The sequence below is a fragment of the Wyeomyia smithii genome, chromosome 1 (genome assembly GCF_029784165.1).
Source record: "Wyeomyia smithii strain HCP4-BCI-WySm-NY-G18 chromosome 1, ASM2978416v1, whole genome shotgun sequence".
In the NCBI taxonomy this organism is placed as follows: Eukaryota; Metazoa; Arthropoda; class Insecta; order Diptera; family Culicidae; genus Wyeomyia; species Wyeomyia smithii.
In genome coordinates, this window is record NC_073694.1 from 57,843,063 (window position 1) to 57,862,332 (window position 19,270).

Genomic DNA, 19,270 nt, shown 5'->3' on the forward strand with positions numbered 1-19,270 from the left:
CACCATGAGAGTTGAAGTCTCCCAAAATCAAACGTGGCGAGGGAAGTAGTTCTATTAAATCAAAGAGCAGCCGTTGCCCAACCTGTGCTCTGGGAGGAATATATATTGAGGCAATACAAAGCTCTTTACCTTGTATTGTCATTTGACATGCGACAACTTCGATGCCTGGAATCGAGGGGAGGTTAATACGATAGAAAGAATAGCACTTTTTAATCCCTAGAAGTACTCCTCCATATGGGGTGTCTCGATCAAGGCGAATAATATTAAAATCATGGAAGTTAAGATCAATATTTGAAGTAAGCCAAGTTTCACAAAGGGAAAATGCATCGCATTTGTTTTTATTAATCAAAACTTTAAGTGAATCAATTTTTGGTTAAATACTTCTACAATTCCACTGTAAGACAGAGATAGAATCCTTCATATACGCAGTTGAATTAGGCATCGAAGGATACAATCGCTGCAAGGAGGGGCCATTGGGCAGTCAACTGCTTCAAAAATTATCTAACTGTTGGGAGAAGCACTGTGAGGAAATTTTTAATTGGATCAGGTATATTGAAGTTTTCAAAAATCCAGTCCACGATGTTAGAAAAATTCACCAATCCAGAGTTTATTTGATTATCTGGGTGTGCGAAAGGAACAACTGGGGTTTTAGATGTTCCAGGAAGTGCTGGGAACTCCTTCTGGGACTTTAAATTTGCAAGCCCAGGAGGAGTTTGCTTCGGCTTTTCCGCAGCACTTTTAGATTTGTTCGTATTATTCATTCCATCTTGAGAAACCTTAGGTCCTTTCCTGGGAAGCTTGGGAGAGGAAAGATTTTTCCTCTTTCTAGTCTCCCCAAGACAGGCAAAAGAAGTTCCCTCTAGTGGTTCGTCAGAGTCGGTTTCATCTGAAGACAACAGATCAAAGGGGTTCGATGTTATGGTAGAAGTGGTCACGGTCTTCTTAAGAATCTCAGCGTAAGAACGCTTTGAGCGCTCCTTAAGAGACCGTTTAATTTTATCTCTGCGTTGCATGTACACCGGGCATGCGGAAAGCTCATGCAGATTTTCCCCGCAGTGAATACACTTTTAAGCGTTTACACTGCAAGAATCTTCCGCATGAGTCTCCCCACACTTGCCACACCGTGCCTTATTGCAGCAGTAGGCAGCTGTATGGCCTCACTGCTTGCAATTGGTGCAATTCATAACACGGGGCACATACAAACGCACAGGCAGACGAACCTGGTTGATAAAAACGTGGCTAGGAAGTGCAGATCCGGCAAACGTAACGCGAAACGAGTCTGACGGAGTGTATACTTTTTTACCGGAGACGAGCGACATGGACCGTAATTGCTTAACATCCAATACTTTCGCCTCGGTAGTGGATTTTTTGAAGCAGCCGACGCCGCTTCCCAGAATACACTCAACAGTCAGACTCGAATCGGTTATTACACCGTCGATCTCCACGTCTCGTGCAGGTACATACACGCGATACTCGCGTGTAAAGAGCTCAGAGCGAGCTATATCGTTGGCCTGATCCAGCTCATTGACCACGACACGGAGCTTGTTTGGTCTGACTTTCGCGATTTCGGTCACGGCCTTGTATCGTGACGTCAGATCTTTCGCGATTTGTAAAGTGTTCAGGGATTTTACTCCTGGTTTGGGCCTCATGTAGAGAACCAGTGGACCCGTTGATCCGTCTGGGTAGAGCCTGGGACGAGGATTGACTAAAGCAGGGACAGAGGGGGGGTGAACAGGAGGGACAGGGTCGGGTGGGTTTGGAGACGGGGGATCGGGGGCTAAGGGATCCACATCCATTGCGCTCAAACTAGCGCAACAGTACATGGAAAAGAATCACGTACCTCTTTTTTGTTGTCTTCAATAGCACAATCACCGAGTCTTTCGGTGCTGGAACGGGCAGCTTCGCAGCGGCACAGCTATAGCACAATAGCAGGATGACCATCGGATTATCAGTTTGTCTTTACACCGCACTTCGCACTCTTTGAAACCCGACCGAGTAAGCAATGCTTCTTTTCTTCTTCACACAGTAGCGACTTTATAGCGCGACAACCAACCTCTTAATGCGTCCGTTTTCGTCGAGCGTTCGGGACGGAATGGATGGACAGGAAAAACTTCATTGAAACTTGATACACTGACTTTAGTATGGCGTTCGATAGAGTTGATATTCGGCTGTTGCTTTTTAAGCTTAAACGTATGGGATTAGGAGCGACACTGCTAACATGGATCGAATCGTACCTGACGAATAGAACGCAGTTTGTTCGTTTTAAAGGTAAAACTTCGACAGCAATTAAAGTCACTTCTGGTGTTCCACAGGGTTCCCACTTGGGTCCTTTATTATTTATTATGTTTGTCGACGATGTTAATCTTGTATTGAAATGCGCCAAAGTACTCATCTATGCAGACGACATGAAATTGTACATGGAGATACGTAACAGCGTAGATCTGCAACATTTTCAGGATGAAATCAACGTTTTCTTCAATTGGTGTGCCAAAAGCCTACTGGATCTTAATATTAAAAAATGCAACATTATATCCTACTCGAAAAAACACACCAATCATGATTTCAGTTTCACTTTAGGACACCAGTTGATTCAAAGGAGTTACAAGTTTAGAGACCTAGGTGTAATACTTGACTCAAAACTAACATTTGTGGAACACTATAATACAATGATCAATAAAGCTTTCAGTATGTTAGGATTCATCAAAAGGTTCAGCTACAATTTTAAAGACCCCTATACCATTAAAACGCTTTATTTTTCGTATGTAGGATCTGTTCTCGAATATTGTAGTATAGTTTGGAGCCCATATCTACCCACACATGTAGCAAGAATAGAATCAGTTCAAAAACAGTTTTTGTTGTATGCACTCAGGAAGCTAGGTTGGAGCTCTCTGATCCTCCCATCATATGAATCACGGTGCATACTAATTAACATTGAAACGCTTGTAAAACGAAGAGAAATCGCTAAGGTCTCTTTTATCAACGATATAATCTCTCATCGTGTCAAATCAGAAAACCTACTAGAAAACTTAAACTTTTATGTACCCTCACGCATACTTAGAACCAGAAGTTTGTTTCAAGTGGCTCCTAAACGAACAATGTATGCAACTAATAGACCTATGAACCAAATGATGAACACATATAATCAATATTGTGTACACATTGACGTAACTATGTCCAGGGCAGCAATAAGAAAAACTTTGAACAGAAGACAAAATTAACAATTTTATCATATATGAAAGTAAACTGTTTGTAGTCTACCATGATTGACGAAATAAATTAATAAATAGATTAATTGGAGATGAAAGAAGTAACAAATTTGTTACCAAAAGGAGAATTTTTTGGTCAGTGCTATTGAAGTAACAAGCAAATATTGTGCGTGCCAAAAACGAAAGTATAGGATATTCAGAAAAATGGCAAGTAGTTTCATAAAAACCAATACTGTGTGATTTTAACCAAGGATCTTGAATACTACTTGAAGTATTTGCAAGAAGTGGAAAAAAGGGGTAAGGTGTAAAACACTAACCATTGGTATAACCATTGCGAGAGCATGAGGCTCACGTTCTTGAAACACTTCGATAAACAAGTTAGAGAACTTTAATAAACAAATATTAATAGATTGTTAAACTTAAATTGCGGCTACTTGTCTGTAACATGTGTTTATGATGTTATCAAAACAGTACAGAAAACAACTTAAAATATACGATTTGTGAAAAGTTATTTTTCATCGGTAATTTAACCACACTCGAAAACAAGCTCGTTTTTTCCTGGGTTTGGAGATGTTTTTCAATGACACGAGTTCAACAAACAATAACTATGACATAAAAGGCACTTGTCTTAAAACCCAATGTTGCACCATGAAATTTATCGCGCACATTAACTTTGGTAATAAAAGCATCAAATAGTTGATCTAATGTTGTTTCTTATTTTTTGGTGATAATTCGATACGCCATATTCACTCTTTTGTCCCTTTTTTGTTCCTAATATAAATCAGCGATATTCTTATTTTGAAGTTTTATGCTTGTGTCAACGATGTTTTGATTAGTTAGCAATTGAAACTTGAAAATAACCTGTTTCCAACGTTTTTTTTTTTTCACCGTATTGGTACTCGAGATGTATTTTGCATTTTCAATCTAATAAGTTGGCTTGTTTTCATGAAGTTATACTATAATACTTCATACATGATATCAACTATAACTGGCGCTTGTATCAGAGGAGTTCTCTCAACTGTTCTATAACAACATGTGTAACTTGGGCCATAATTTCATATTCAAATTCTGTTCTTCAATTTTAATTTATTGATACGAAAAGATAATCCAATATTCTAAATCTAAATTCTAAAACCTTAGGCTTATCATCCACAGTCCAGTCCAGGATTAAAGCTCTAAATCGAACACTTCAAATTAAAAATCTTAAATCCACAACTAAAAGTTCTGAATTCAGATCTAAGAATTCCAAGCCCAAGTTAAAAAATCCTAAATATAAAACCGACGATCACTAATCCAGAATTGAAATTTGAATCCTCTTTTAAACATGCATAATCCCAAATCAAAAATGAATTCGAAGCTCAACTTGAAAACTATAGTTTCGAGATATAATATTTCCAGTCTTAAATCCTATATTCGAATCTAAATCCTAAACTCAGCTCTTATATCGTAATTTTCGGTGTATAACTCCATAATGAAAAACTTACGCCTCGAAATTAAGAAATAGAATCCAAAACACAAAATCTAGAATCTTGAAACAAGAATGTTGAATTAAACTGCTGCATCATGAATCATTGAAAAATTAAAAACACAAAATCCAGGAATAATTCGAGAACAAAATTCCAACGTTTGAAATCCCAAATCCAGAGCTGACAATCGTAAAACTTATTTATAAAATCCAAAACATGAAATCCAAATGTGGAAAGACATATTCAAGATCCAAAATCATGAATAAAATCCGAAGTTCCAATGAAATCTAGATCTCAAAAACTTAGACTTACTAACATTCATATTCTAAGATTTAGGATTGAAACTCTGAATTGAACGATCGATGTTGAATATTAGAAATCTTGAATCCAAAATTCGAAGCTCCAAATTGAGGATTCAGAATTCCAAAATCAAAAGTCTAAAATTGAGGAAAATTAAAATCTGAATTCTTAGCTTAGTTCTTAATTCCGAATTCTCTGTTTAAAACTCCAAATGCATGTGAAATTAAAATACCGAAGCGAATATTATGGACCCGTTATAAAGCCAAAATCATAAATTGTAAAACCTCAAAATCCTAGATAAAAACTCTAAAATCCACACCCAAATTCCAAAGTTGAAAATATTAAATACAAAATTGATTCCAAAATCCTAAATACGAGATCAAAAACATGCTAACTCGAGATCCCAAAATAAAGAAATATCCGAAATACTTAATTCAAACGTCGAAATCAAAAGTTTAAAATTTAAAAACTCTAAAAGTTTAGAATGTTAAACCAGTTTAGAATCTCGAATCAAAATCTCAAAATACTCAGTCCTGAATCTCAAGTCCAAACTTTGAAATCTAGAATTCAAATTTTCAAATCCCTATCTAAATTCCGGAACCTAAGCTTTAAAATCAAAATTCCTCTGAAGTCGTGTTTTTGTTCTTATGCATTTTTTTTTCGAAATTAGCGAGTATAATTTTGTTTATTTTACATTCAACATTCATCTGACTTTAAATAATAAATGCAATCCTGTGGAAAGCGACAAATCGTGCTCCATCCTATAATCAGAACAGTGATAACAAACAACCGTAGGAACAAATAGCTGCCTGATGGTCTGCGATCAACTATGGATAATATTTGTATTCGTGGTTGTTAGATTAGGTTTTTACTGTAAGAGCAGCATCCTGAAAACCACCGTAATGATAACTGACAGTTATTACATTTCAAATATCACCAGCACGCAATAAAAACCCAGCCAAACAACAATGAGTTTCAACTTGGCTTGAATTCATCTTCTCATTTTGAGTGACGTCTTCGCTTGTTTTTTTGTCCAACAGCTCAGAAAATATACCGTATGTGGGCAATTTTTCGAGACAGGAGAAAGTTACGTTTATTTGAGAAATGCTCTGTACACGTGTGGAATAACCAAAATCGGTTTTTGTGGGATCAAACTCCCGGCTTGAGATGCAACACATGGAGGGGCAGAAAAAGTTTAAGCACCGCAAAAAGTTAAAGCTGATGTGTAATACGAATACGCCCAGAACAGAGATGCTAGGCATTAGTTCGCTTATGGGTACAATTAGGGTAATCGCTTCTATATTTATCTCAGTACCTATATTCACCTCATCACGTCTTTTTGATCAATTTATCGAAGCAAATAGATTTACTTCAAAAAATTTGTAGAAATTTGACAGTAGCAAATGAGAGAAATAAGATGAAGATAGGTGCAGCTAGCTGTTGAGATGAATAAATAGAGCGATTACCCTACATATATCCGCTAACTGTAATAATGAAAATTCGGTGCAGCCACGGCTGCTGTCTATTTTGGCTCTAATTTGATTCACAGCAAATTTGCGATTCAATTATTGCCTCTTGTTCCTTGTTCCATCCATGGTTCGTGTTTCACTATGATAACAACGAGACCAGCGAATGTCAACTGTTAGGGTGAAGCAACAAATAATCGCTGTAGAAATGGGTCTGAGTAAAACAATAACAAGAGAGGTGTTTTATCCCACAGTAGAATTGTATAAAAAATGGCTGCAAAATCATGTATGTGATTGGATGTATGGAAAATTTGATTACCAGTTTCTTTTTTCTTCTCTCACTTGTTTTATTGCAGCGGACACTCGAAATCGATGGCAGCCGGTCGACTGGAAAACGTCACACAAACTATTTCTAGGATACTGGAAGGTTACGATATCCGGTTGCGGCCGAACTTTGGCGGTACGTATAAAATGTATTATAATATGTATAAAATAATGAACATTTAGCTTTAATGTATGCCAACGTTGGAGTGTTAGTGAACGTTGAAGTGGCGAGAAAAATGTTCTTGTTTATCCTGTATCTGAGTACCTCAGACCAGGGTTGCCAATGTTCCAGTTTAAACTGGATTCCTCCAGTTTTTTTCAAGTGATCCAGTTAAACAGTTTATTCCCAAAATCTTCCAGTTTTTTCAGATATTTGACAGTTTTATCCAGTTTTTTATTCACTCAAGCTCCGAATGGTTTTCGAAAATATTTTTAAAACGTAAATTTTGTAGATTGATGAATTGTTATGACAATTCTTAACAGCATTTTCAGTATTCTATCTTCTCGCACGAAACACGGTCAAATAAAAGACTGCATGACATAGTTAAGATTAAACCAAACAAAAAGATTTTACCAGACCATAAAAAAATCTTCTATTTATTTTCTGTTGCGTAGCAGTTGAAAAATTGTTAGAAGAATTAGATACCAAAAGATAGCGAAGTCAGAAATAACTAAAATTTAAACTTCACTGATGGAAGGGAATGTTGCGTTAATACTTTTGTTAAAAATAAAAGTAAATGGAAAAGCCCTATTTTCTCAATTTTGAGATAGATTGATTGCGTAATTTTAAATTTTGCTGTTAGAGGACATTTTACAGTCCATAATTTTAACAAAATGTAAGCCCGAAACAAAACAGTTCTGATTAAAATGAGTATTTTTTTGTGAAGAGTTATCTCTTTAGTTGCTGTATTCAAAACTGAAATTGGATTTAATCCCCATAACAGAAAAGCGCTCTCAAAATCATTTTTTTTTGCTTTTTTTCTTAAATTTATTTGGAATTCAGTTTTTTCCAGTTTTTTCTTTAGCCGTTTTCCAGTTAAATAAAAAAAATTATTGGCAACTCTGTCTCAGACTGAGTTTTACGGTAAACGCGAACAGAAGTTATACTGTCCATGAATATGTGAACTTTTATCAATTTTGAAAAATGTGTATTCTTTATATTGAATAAATTATACAGCTTTAAAGCAGTACGTTTGTTGCTTTTCTGCGTTTTTTGTACGTTTTTCCTAGAAGAATTTTCTCGATAAAAATGTTATTTTTTGGAAACTGTTTCCTCAACTAAATTTCATTTCAACAAATATATGTTTACCTCGTAAAGCCAATGTTCAACCTCGATAACCGTTACGAAGAAAAGTTTCTTTATTGTTCGCATTAAACTCGCCACTGATTGGTTTTTCCTTTCGAAGATAATAAATTGAAATCACGCCACGTGGATACCAAAGAACCGATTCCATGATCATGCCAGTGGATGCAACTGTTTTCGTCTTCTTCGATTAATCTATGGTTGTTGCTGAAGAATCACGAATAACTTAAGTAAAACTTGTATTTCCATAAATAATTGAAAATGCCTTAATTGAAATTGCTCTAAACCTTAGATTTGTCTAACATTTTATCACCCTAGACTCGTTGAAAAAACTTGCGTTACAGCCTCAAGTTTCCTAAAAAAGTATAATGCTTCAAATGAAGAGTATGCTAGAATGCATACGCCCTTTTACAAAACTATTGTTTAGAGGAATATTCCTGCATCCGTTGAAAATACTTAGTTTGCAACGTCAAATAAGCGTCATTCAAATCGAAGCCGCTCGAAATCGGTCGATAAATCATCTGGTCTGGAATCCGTCAGTTTTGGATGCATTTGGCAGTTCTGGATTCATGTGGCATAGCGTGGAAAGACGCGGACCGCAACGATACGGTCGAGATGGCCCAATTGCTGGTTCACTAAATGCAAATCTAAGATATCCAATGCATCAATCAGCGCAGCGCTAGCAGCAGACAATGGCCAAGAACACCTGATATATTGTTCTGTCGCTCACATGTGCCCAAGCGGTGCGAGGTTGACTAAAATCACTACCAGCTAAGACGTTATTACTATTTCCAAATGGAAGCGGGGTATCTTTAATGGTTCTTAATTTGTTGTTTCGTACATTAAACCATTGCTTCTGCTACATTTCAACGATTTACTGTATCACTAGTGTGGTAAAATCGTAAAATGAAACTTTTCGCATAACTGGAGGATTGCCGTCGTTCTTTTCGTCTATTACTGCATCCACAATGTCAGAGACCGCCGTTACCTGTATGACTAGGCTAGGCACCCCTACGAGTCGTTTATAATGTCTCCGAAAATGTTTTGAATTTTTATTAATTTTTAATTGGTATATTTTATGGTTTATGGTTGTTTACTTGGTTATGTTTACTTTCAAGTGCTGCATCAGAATAACTGATTTATTTTGTTGCAAGTTTGTGAAAACGCATTTTACAGAGCTAGAATGAAAAGCAACTTCATTACTGGTGGGTAAAGCAGCCACTGACTCTTCTGCAGGGATTTTGGTGAAGAAGGAAAATACGATAATCCTGTTCTTCGAGGAGAAACTGTTCAGAATCGATGCTTTGTCCTACAGCCGCGGGGACCGGTTCATTTTGCCGAAAAAAATGCGGTTTTTTCGGGGAATGTGCCAACAGCAACAGTTAAGCAGTTTAGCAGTTTCATAATAAATATTGCAGGTGCAGGTTAGTCGAAAAATTAACAATATTTTATGAGGTATTCTCGAAATACGGTAGTAAAGCGACACAAGATTTCCGCGAAAAAGGCCTGAAACACCAACGCGAGCGATCGGGCGAGAATCTTGCCATAGAGCAGCGGTTCTCAACCTTTTTTTGTCCGCGTACCCCTTGACGATATTTTTTATATCGATTGTACCCCCTGGCCTGGTATGTTCTCGCAGAGTGGGAGAGAGTAGCGGTAGATCATGTTGTGGTGGTCTAATTCAGGTTTCAAATTGAACTATGGTTTGTTTGATTGTTACAGTCGTGTTTAAAGGTCATGACTGAATAACAAATGAAATATTATAAAGAAAAAATGCTTTGTCCGCCATTACTGATTCTTCTTTCGCGAAAAATATTTAGATTTTTTCTAATTGTTATTTTTATCACTGTTTTGTCTGTTTAGAGTCATTTTTAATACTTTGGTGACATCCACAAAGTACGTCGCGCAAATTTTGAATAAATTTGACTCCCTTGTCACATTTTATCACACATTGACGAACCCTTCAGGAGAAGTACTCACGTCACAGCAACTCCCCTCCCCTATTAAAAAAATGAACCGTGAGTGGCCCCAAAGTGCCTACCAAACCGATACAAACCTAACAAGTCAGTCGTTGTAAGTTGGAATCCCGGCACGGGAGAAACTGTTAGTGTTGGTAGGATCGTAGCGCTAGTCCCGCAATTGTCTTGTACGTTAAAAAAACATATGGTCAAATTACGTATTGGAGCGCTTTACCTAATGTTTAAAAAATTTAAGGAAATAACATCTCGCATAAATTCCAAGAATTTTAGAAACGAGCTCCGATTGATGTAATCGGATGTGTTTCAGGAGCCTTAAATATGTCAATAGATCTTTCATAACCATTTCTTTTCTATGCATCAACCCAAGATCGTCAGGCCATTGTTGCCAATTGTACAAATATTTCTGGAAACGTACAGATTTTTTCGGTTTTTTCCGGTACAGATTCTGTAATGTACAGTTTACAGCTTCTTGTGAAAAAGTACAATGTTTCAAATGGCTTAAAAAATAAGACTAAACTTTAAAACAGACTCAGTAACGACACAATGAACGCGAATTCGCAATCTGCAACTTTCATTGACAAGCGAGCAAATAGTTCAGAACATACAAATATTAACAGGGTCAATGCAGTCACAGTTTTATCAACACAACGAACAAAAGTCGCTGAAGCTGTTTTTTCAGAGGTCCAATGGAACAGATTTTGGTACAGATTTACAAATGAACAGGATTTTTGAAGCTCCCAGTACAGATGAAAATATTTTCATGCGACGTCACCTATTGTTATACCTTCCTCCCCCATACGTCACAAATTGTCACGATTTTTTCACCCCCTCTTCCCCCTATATGCGTGACGTACTTTATAAATGCTGCCTTTCTTGTCTGGGTCTGACTTTGTGACGAAATGAAACGTTAGGGGAGAGAACCATTATTTATTTATTTATTTGGCATTCCGTCATGACATAGCCTGATGAACAAAGTTCTCCAATTTACTTGGTTATTAGCTCCTGCTCTCCAATCCCTGGAACACCGTGTACTCTCTGCCAGATTTCGCTCCACCTGGTCTACCCATCTTGCTCGCTGCGCCCCTGGTCGTCTTCTTCCTGCCGGGTTCGAGGCAAACACCATTTTCGCAGGGTAGTTGTCCGGCATTCTTGCAACGTGACCTGCCCAGCGTATCCGCCCAGCTTTGGCCACCTTTTGAATACTGGGTTCGCCGTAGAGTTTCGCGAGCTCATGGTTCATCCTTCGCCTCTATATTCCGTTCTCCTACACGCCGCCAATGATCGTCCTTAGTACCCATCGAAAACTCCAAGCACTCGCAGGTCCTCCTCGAGCATTGTCCACGTTTCATGCCCGTAGGGAACAACCAGTCTTATGAGCGTTTTGTACAGGTTACACTTCGTACGGGGGCTTAGTATGTTTGACCGCAATTGCTTGTGGAGCCTATAGTAGGCACGACTTTCGCTGATAATACGCCTCCGGATCTCATGGCTGGTATCATTGTCCTCGGTTATCAGTGAGCCAAGATAGACAAACTCGTCGACTACCTCGAACTTATCGCCGCCGATTGTAATGCTACAGCCTAAACGATGTCGGTCGGCGTCGGTTCCGCCGGCTAGCATATACTTCGTTTCAGGCGTATCTATCTGCAACCCAATCCTCGCTGCTTCGCGTTTTAGTCTGTTGTACTGTTCTACCACCGCCGCAGTTGTTCTGCCGGCAATGTCCATGTCATAAGCAAAGCAAACGAATTGACTGGATTTGTTGAAAATCGTACCCCGCGCGTTGATGTCCGCTCGATTCATTACACCCCGTAGCGCATTATTGAATAGCAGGCAGGAGAGACCATCACCCTGTCGAAGCCCCCTGCGGGATTCAAATGGACTCAACAATCCACCCGAAATCCGCACACAGCACTGCGTTCCATCCACCGTAGCCTTCATCCGTCTAATAAGCTTCCCCAGAAAGCCGTTTTCGTCCATGACCTTCCACAACTCTTTTCGGTTGATAGTGTCATACGCGGCTTCAAAGTCGATGAATAGGTGGTGTGTGGGGGTTCTGTATTCACGGCATTTCTGGAGGATCTGCCGTATGGTAAAGATTTGGTCTGTCGTAGACCGTCCTTCCACGAAGCCGGCCTGATAACTTCCCACAAATCTGTTGGCTAGGGGTGAGAGACGACGGAAAATGATTTGGGGCAGCACTTTGTAGGCGACATTCAGGACGGTGTTCGCACGATAGTTGCCACAGTCCAATTTGTCGCATTTTTTATAGATAGGGCAGATAACCCCATCGTTCCACTCCTCCGGTAGCTGTTCTATATCCCAAATTCTTGCAATCAACCGGTGCAAACAGGTTGCTTCTCCGGGCCCATCCTAATAAGCTCCGCTCTGAGGCCATACTTCCCAGCCGATTTATTGTTTTTCAGCTGCTTGATGGCATCCTCAACTTCGCCTATTGTTGGGGCTGGCACGTCTTCTACATTTGTTGCACCGGCGGGATCACTTTCTCCGCCGCCATGGTCTCCTGCCTGGGCGCCATTCAGGTGTTCATCGAAGTGCTGCTTCCACCTTTCGGTCACCTCACGATCGTCCGTCAGAATACTACCATATTTATCCCGGCACATATCGGCTCGCGGCACAAAGCCTCTGCGGGATGCGTTGTGCTTCTGATAAAACTTTCGCGTTTCCTGAGAATGATGCAGCTGTTCCAGCTCTGCAAATTCCTCCTTCTCCAGGTGGCGCTTTTTCTCCCGGAAGATTTGGGTTCGCTGCATCTTTCTCTGTCTATGTCTTTCCATGTTCTGATGAGTGGCACTGCGCATCTTCGCCGCCCGCGCAGCGTTCTCTTCATCCATCACCCTCCTACATTTGTCGTCGAACCACTCTTTTCGTTGGGTTCGTCCCACATGCCCGAAGACGTTCTCCGCTACGCTGTTGATGGCTGTTCTGATGGTGTTCCAACAGTCCTCGAGAGGAGCTTCCTCCAGCTGGTCCTTTTCCGGCAGCACAGCTTCGAGCGTAATTTTCGGTGACGTTAGGCTGCTTCAGTCGCGCGAGATCTAACCGAGGCGGGCGTCGGTACCGAATGTTGTTGACAACGGAGAGTTTTGGGCGCATCTTAATCAGCACCAGGTAGTGGTCCGAGTCGACGTTAGCGCTCCTATAGAATCTGACGTCGATGATGTCTGAGAAGTACCGATAGTCAATCAGAACGTGGTCGATCTGTGTTTCTGTCTGATTTGGTAACCTCCAGGTTATGCTGGAAGCAGGTACTACGTACGGCCATGTTCTTGGAGGCGGCAAAGTCGATGAGTCTTAGGCCCATTTCGTTGGTCAGCTGGTGCGCGCTGAACCTTCCAATCACAGGTTTGTATTCCTCCTCCTTGCCGACCTGAGCGTTGAGATCCCCGATGACGATCTTAATATCATGTTTTGGGCAGCGGTCGTACTCACGCTCCAACTGCGCGTAGAATTCATCCTTGTCGTCTTCGGTACTTCTGAGGTGAGGGCTGTGCACGTTTATGATGCTGATGTTGAAGAAACGGCCCTTGATTCTCAACCTGCACATTCGAGGACTGATTGGCCACCACCTAATCACCCGTTTCCGCATCTCGCCCATCACCATAAAAGCTGTCCCCAGCTCATGCGTGTTGCCGCAGCTCTGGTAGATGGCATGACCATCCCAAAACGTACGTACCATTGAGCCCACCTCCTGCAGCGCTACGACGTCGAATCTGCGGGATTTTAATACTTCGGAAAGCACTCGTGTCTGCGGGATTTTAATACTTCGGAAAGCACTCGTGTGCTCCCTTGGAAATTGAGAGACCGGCAGTTCCTTGTCCCGAGGTTCCAATCGTTAGTCCGTTTTCGCCGCATGGGTCTGTGCCGATTGTTCCAGTCCGAATTTCTTTGTTCCTCGTTCATTACTTGTGAGTGTTTTATGTTGGCGGCTTGTAAGGCCTGCGCACCAACCCCCTGTTTCGCCGCAGGACCATCGTGCACAACACTGTTTAGAGTCCCACGTTGGCACGAGGACGGTAGTCGGCTGCTCCTAACCTGGAGAACAGACGCCGTTTTGAGCCGCTCCTAACATGGAGGTCAGACGCTCGGAAACTCAAGAGAGCCCTCCTTCCCTGTCAGCATACGACCAAGTTCCCACCGGGGTTGGTCACCCGATCTTCCCTTGGTTACTCGTATCCCAGCTGGCACCGCGTGGAGGATAGCACTGGCTGGATAAGAGGCTCGAACCGTTCATATTTCGCTTAAATTCCCGAAGAGTATTTTTGGGGTTTATATAACAGTCGCCATTACTTGTTTCCGCCATGTAGGCTTGTATCATTGAAAAAAAGAGAAAGATTTTGGTAATTGGTAACTGCGACATTGAAAAACTTCAATCTTTCAGTTCCATTAGAGAGATTGTTCGAACAATGGCACCTAACATGATTTTTTGTGTTTTCCTCTTTCCTGTAAAATACTTAGGCTGATACAAATTTTAAACTCTTTATATGCCCAAGGTTGTCAAAGTTAACCAAAAAGAGGAGGGGCGAAAAATAAATAACAGTGAGACGAAAAACAAGCAATACCTACTTTCGATAAAAGTTTGTATGCAAGTTACGACGTTTGTAACCTGCGCTCAAATAAATGTCAAAAAATAACACTTTTTTATTATTATTAATCATTTTTGCTTGGCTTTTGACGTCACTCTGGCTGGCACTGGACTTGTTTGTTGCTAAATTATAAAACGCTGACGAAAAACCACAACATTAACAGAACGGCTTGAACTATTTGTTCTTCCCGCTCCCTATTTTCAAGATTTTGAAGGAAGGGAGGGGGAAGGTTTACATAAAATGAAAATTGTGACGGCCTCATCTGATTTGATTTGAATTTGAACTTGTAATAGTTTGCGATAAAGTAGTAAGAAATTCTGTTTATGTTATGTTGTTAACCCCGACGGTTTATATCGTTTATGTCGAGCGTTTAACTACACTAAATGAAGGCGCAGCTTATTGTTTTTAAAGTAAAATAGCAGCTAAACTAGAAGAGTTGGATGCTTGGTGCTAAAGAACAACTTTTAGAGTGGACTTCATTGTTTAATTAATTTAACAACCGGTTACGTCCTTTTACGTGGCGATCGGTTGAACAATGATGCAATTGGAGCTGATAGTTCTGCACAGCATTTTTTCAGGAGCAGCAGTGGAATACCATCAGTTCCAGGTGCTTCTTTGAGTCAAGGTTATCGATGGTAAACTTCACTCCGCAATAAAGGCGAAACTAAAATTGTCTAAATAGTCATCAAGCATGATAAAATTGTCATGGTTTACATGTTGGGGATGTTGTCATGGGATCAAGCCGTGACAGTGGCGTGGGAGATTTAGTTAGGTCCAGGTGCTCTGGTGAACTCGTGTATGCGTGATCGAGGAGAATTCCATTAACCCTCTCCCGCTCACAAGGTTCAACATTAAAATTTATAGCTTCACGAGACAATTCAAGCTGAACACTTTGTAGACGAACTGAAATTACTGTCAACTGTAGTATTTTGAAGAAAATGCCCAGTGATGCTCTGAGGCAGCATCTAAAAGTTTATGGAACAATCGTAAGCACAACAAACTATTTTATGTCAAGATATGATGCTTATAATTCTTGGTGCTCTAGAGTCACCATGAGCGGGAAAGGGTTAATGCTAGCGGAACAATTGACTTAATGGAAACCACATGTGAACATCGTGTCAAGAAAAAGTTTTTTTTATATTTGAAGAAATGTAGCCGTTCACCTTGTCGTCCAATTGCCATCTCAAATTAGGAAGATTAAAGCCATCCAACATCAATACGATATCGGTTAGGAAAACGCGGCTTCAAAGATTCTTGGCTGCATTGGCATACATATCATGGGGAGCGAACATTGTACCAACTTTATGCGAACCGTGACCTACTCAAAACGTGAACAATCCGTCAGAGAGATCTACTCACAACGAAGATGATTCTTTACCGCAATCAAGACGCCTCCAATCCCTGACAAGTTTACTTCAGATTTTCAACAGCACTTTTTGTTCATCAAAGTAATTGCCAATTCAGATGTGGATTTTTTCTATCCACTTCCAGGAAGTTTGGAAGAAAAGAGTTTTTTTTATATTCCAACTTCCCAGTCCAACGAAAGCAACTGAATCGTCAGAATCAGACTCATCGGAGCAATCATCAAGCAGAAATCTTCAGATCCTTCCAAATTTGAATTATGTTCAATGCTTTCACTTTGGGCCGTAAAAATACAACCCATGGTACCGTTGCTCCTTTCGGGTATCAGTGGGTCATGACATTCGTATATTATGGCTGGCATCCATATATAATATAAATATAAATATAAATATGGCTAACGTCGCTTATGGTTATCGCACGTATGGGAACCATCTATTTGGTAAAAACGTATTCATGACAGGTGAGGTATCGCCGTCAACCATCAACATTTAGCTGAATCGTGAGGAACCCGCCTTGATCCTTGTATACGAGTCATTTTTTGCATGCAAATTGGTGATTAGAAACTTTATGAATGAGGAACAACCAACATCGTACGCTCAAGAAAAACGCGGAAATCTCAAGACAAAAAAGATGTTTTTCGTGTTTAAACCTGGTTGACATAGCATACTTTGTTGCAAAAATGTTACATGGATCATTGCATACGTTGTTGCTTGATATGTAACAATTTACGCAAGTGCAACATCTGATCGGTAGATAGCCGACAAAGCGTTCACCGTTACGGTAGATGTCACACCAAAACGGGAGTTCTCTTAGTCACATTTCACGTAATATTGAACAGATACTGAAATAGAGCGACACGCTTATTCTATTTAATTCGCTTGCGACGTGGTTAAACAAGGTTTTTCGATCAGATTGTGTTTGATTGGAGTGGTGATTATTTTGACATATTGGTTTCTTATTTCGTTACATACACGAGAAAACATAAATACTTTTATTTACACCATTTTTCTACAAACTTGTTACGTAAATTCGCATATCTCTTTTTTCACGGCATTTAATTTAAGGGGTTACATACCTTTTTGGTCGAGAAAAATGAGGGAAGTTTGAATTTATTTTTAAGTGCATAGCACCATTTATATTGCATCAAAGTGGTATTTTTCTGAAAGTAGAGTTTATCAATAACAAAAAATTACGTTTTGATTTTCCCCGAAACGCCTTTTTTTCGCAGAGGCTTGTGGTGATCCTGATAGAGACTCAGCGGGTCAACTGAAGTCAAGAAATTCATATTTTTTCATCAGATTAGAAGTGTGCCGTGTCCTTGAACGATTGCTTTTATGACGTGCGTTTTTCCCAAAGAATGCACGTTTTGGGCGCTAAAAATTGCGTAAAAATTTTTTTGCGGCAAAATGTAACTGTATGTTTCAAAAAGTAATCGTTCAAGGCCAGCGAATTTAATAACGAAAATTAAAAAAAAAAAAAGATGAAGGAAATCGGTTTAGTAGTTTTCCCGCAGTCAGGATCACGGCAAAGTCATTTTTCGAAAAACACTATTCCGAGATAATCGCGTTTAAAGTTTCAAATTTAGCTTATGCGGCCGTAACGAGGCGTGTTGCAAATCGCTCTAACTTTCTCCCTATTGCTCAGATTTTTATGAAAATTGTAAAAATATTCTCAAGATGCTGTAGTTAAGATAATGCAATAAAAGAAATCGATTTTTTCAAAACTAAAAAGGTATATAACCCCTTAAATACTTTGCGTCGAAACTTGTGAAGCCTTATAGACATTCCAGCCGTTTTAATGTAAGCTTAATCGAAGTAAATTCTTCGTTGGCTCTCTAAATTTGATAAATACATGTAAATAGTTTGAAGTGAAATTGTAGCTTTGAATAACTAAATCGGATTGCGAAAATTCGAAAAGCTTCTAATATTTTATTGAGTGTAAAAAAATTTATGATGGCTTGAAGTATGGTGCAATATTCAATTGATTTTTCTCTATAACCCCATACAACTCGTGTTGGATGCTTGAAATGCTCTCTTTTCACTTTCCTGATGCATCAGAACAGCAATAAGTGCAACTAGCTTCATTAAACTGAAGCACGTGAACCATAACATCGAGAAGAAAAAATTAGCAACAAATGTATTGGAAGGATAATGAAGCTGCAGGAGTTATCTGCAGTGAGGATGACTCTTGTGGCTGTCATTCAACTGGCGCAGTCGATGGTAATCGAATTTCGTAACCAAATTCGAGATGAACAGGTCACGAAAATGCATTTTACCAATCACGAAAGTTCGATCGGTCAACGGTCGATAACGTTTCAATTCACGCGATTGAACTGCATCAATATGAGTATCTTTCGCTCTCTATATATTTTCAGGCGAACCCTTAACAGTAGGAATGGACCTAACAATAGCTAGTTTTGATGCAATTTCAGAAGTTAATATGGTAAGATGCTTTTTATCCTTCAGCCGATTCAACATTCATTATTCACTTTCGCCCCTCTCTCCCAGGATTACACGATAACAATGTACCTAAATCAGTACTGGAAAGACGAACGATTAGCGTTCAACGCGTACTCGATCTGGGGCGGCGTGGGTGGCACCGGCGGAGGCAATCAGTACGATCAGAACGGCGACATCATGATTGAGGACGATGGAGCGAACGACGTCATCACGCTTTCCGGAGATTTCGCCGAGAAGATTTGGGTGCCGGATACGTTCTTCGCCAACGATAAGAACAGCTTCCTGCATGACGTCACCGAGCGGAACAAGCTGGTGCGGCTGGCCGGCGACGGGGCCGTCACCTATGGGATGCGGTTCACCACGACGCTGGCCTGCATGATGGACCTGCACTACTATCCGCTCGATTCGCAAAACTGCACCGTGGAAATCGAAAGCTGTGAGTACTGACTGGCTTTGGGTGTTGTGGTGGGAGGGTTTTTGCATCTGACAGTTGACTGAATGGACAATATGCCACTACTTGTGTTGGCGTTTCGTTCGATAAAGTTGGGCAGGCTGGTGGTTGATAATGATGCTTTTCGTGTTTCTACTAGCAAAGTTTTTAATGAAGACTTATTATGAAAATCTCAACCTTTTCCACAGATGGTTACACCGTTTCGGATGTGGTAATGTACTGGCGCTCGACACCGATTCGCGGTGTGGAGGAAGCAGAACTGCCACAGTTCACCATAATAGGTTACGAAACTAACGATAGAAAAGTGAGTACCTACATTCCGTACATGCCGATTAATTTACAACTTT

At 40.0% G+C, this 19,270-nt stretch overlaps 1 protein-coding gene across 2 annotated transcripts in view; it reads left to right on the forward strand.

Moving 5' to 3' along the window:
* The window catches only part of LOC129717099 (gamma-aminobutyric acid receptor subunit beta-like), an 84,098-nt gene that overhangs the window by 56,272 nt on the left and 8,556 nt on the right, over window positions 1–19,270 (forward strand). For both annotated transcript variants that reach the window (XM_055666951.1, XM_055666946.1), the window contains exons 3-6: window positions 6,795–6,898; window positions 18,388–18,455; window positions 18,521–18,908; window positions 19,112–19,227. In XM_055666951.1, the coding sequence (XP_055522926.1) occupies window positions 6,795–6,898; window positions 18,388–18,455; window positions 18,521–18,908; window positions 19,112–19,227 (676 nt within the window). The remainder of the gene's footprint in view (window positions 1–6,794; window positions 6,899–18,387; window positions 18,456–18,520; window positions 18,909–19,111; window positions 19,228–19,270) is intronic.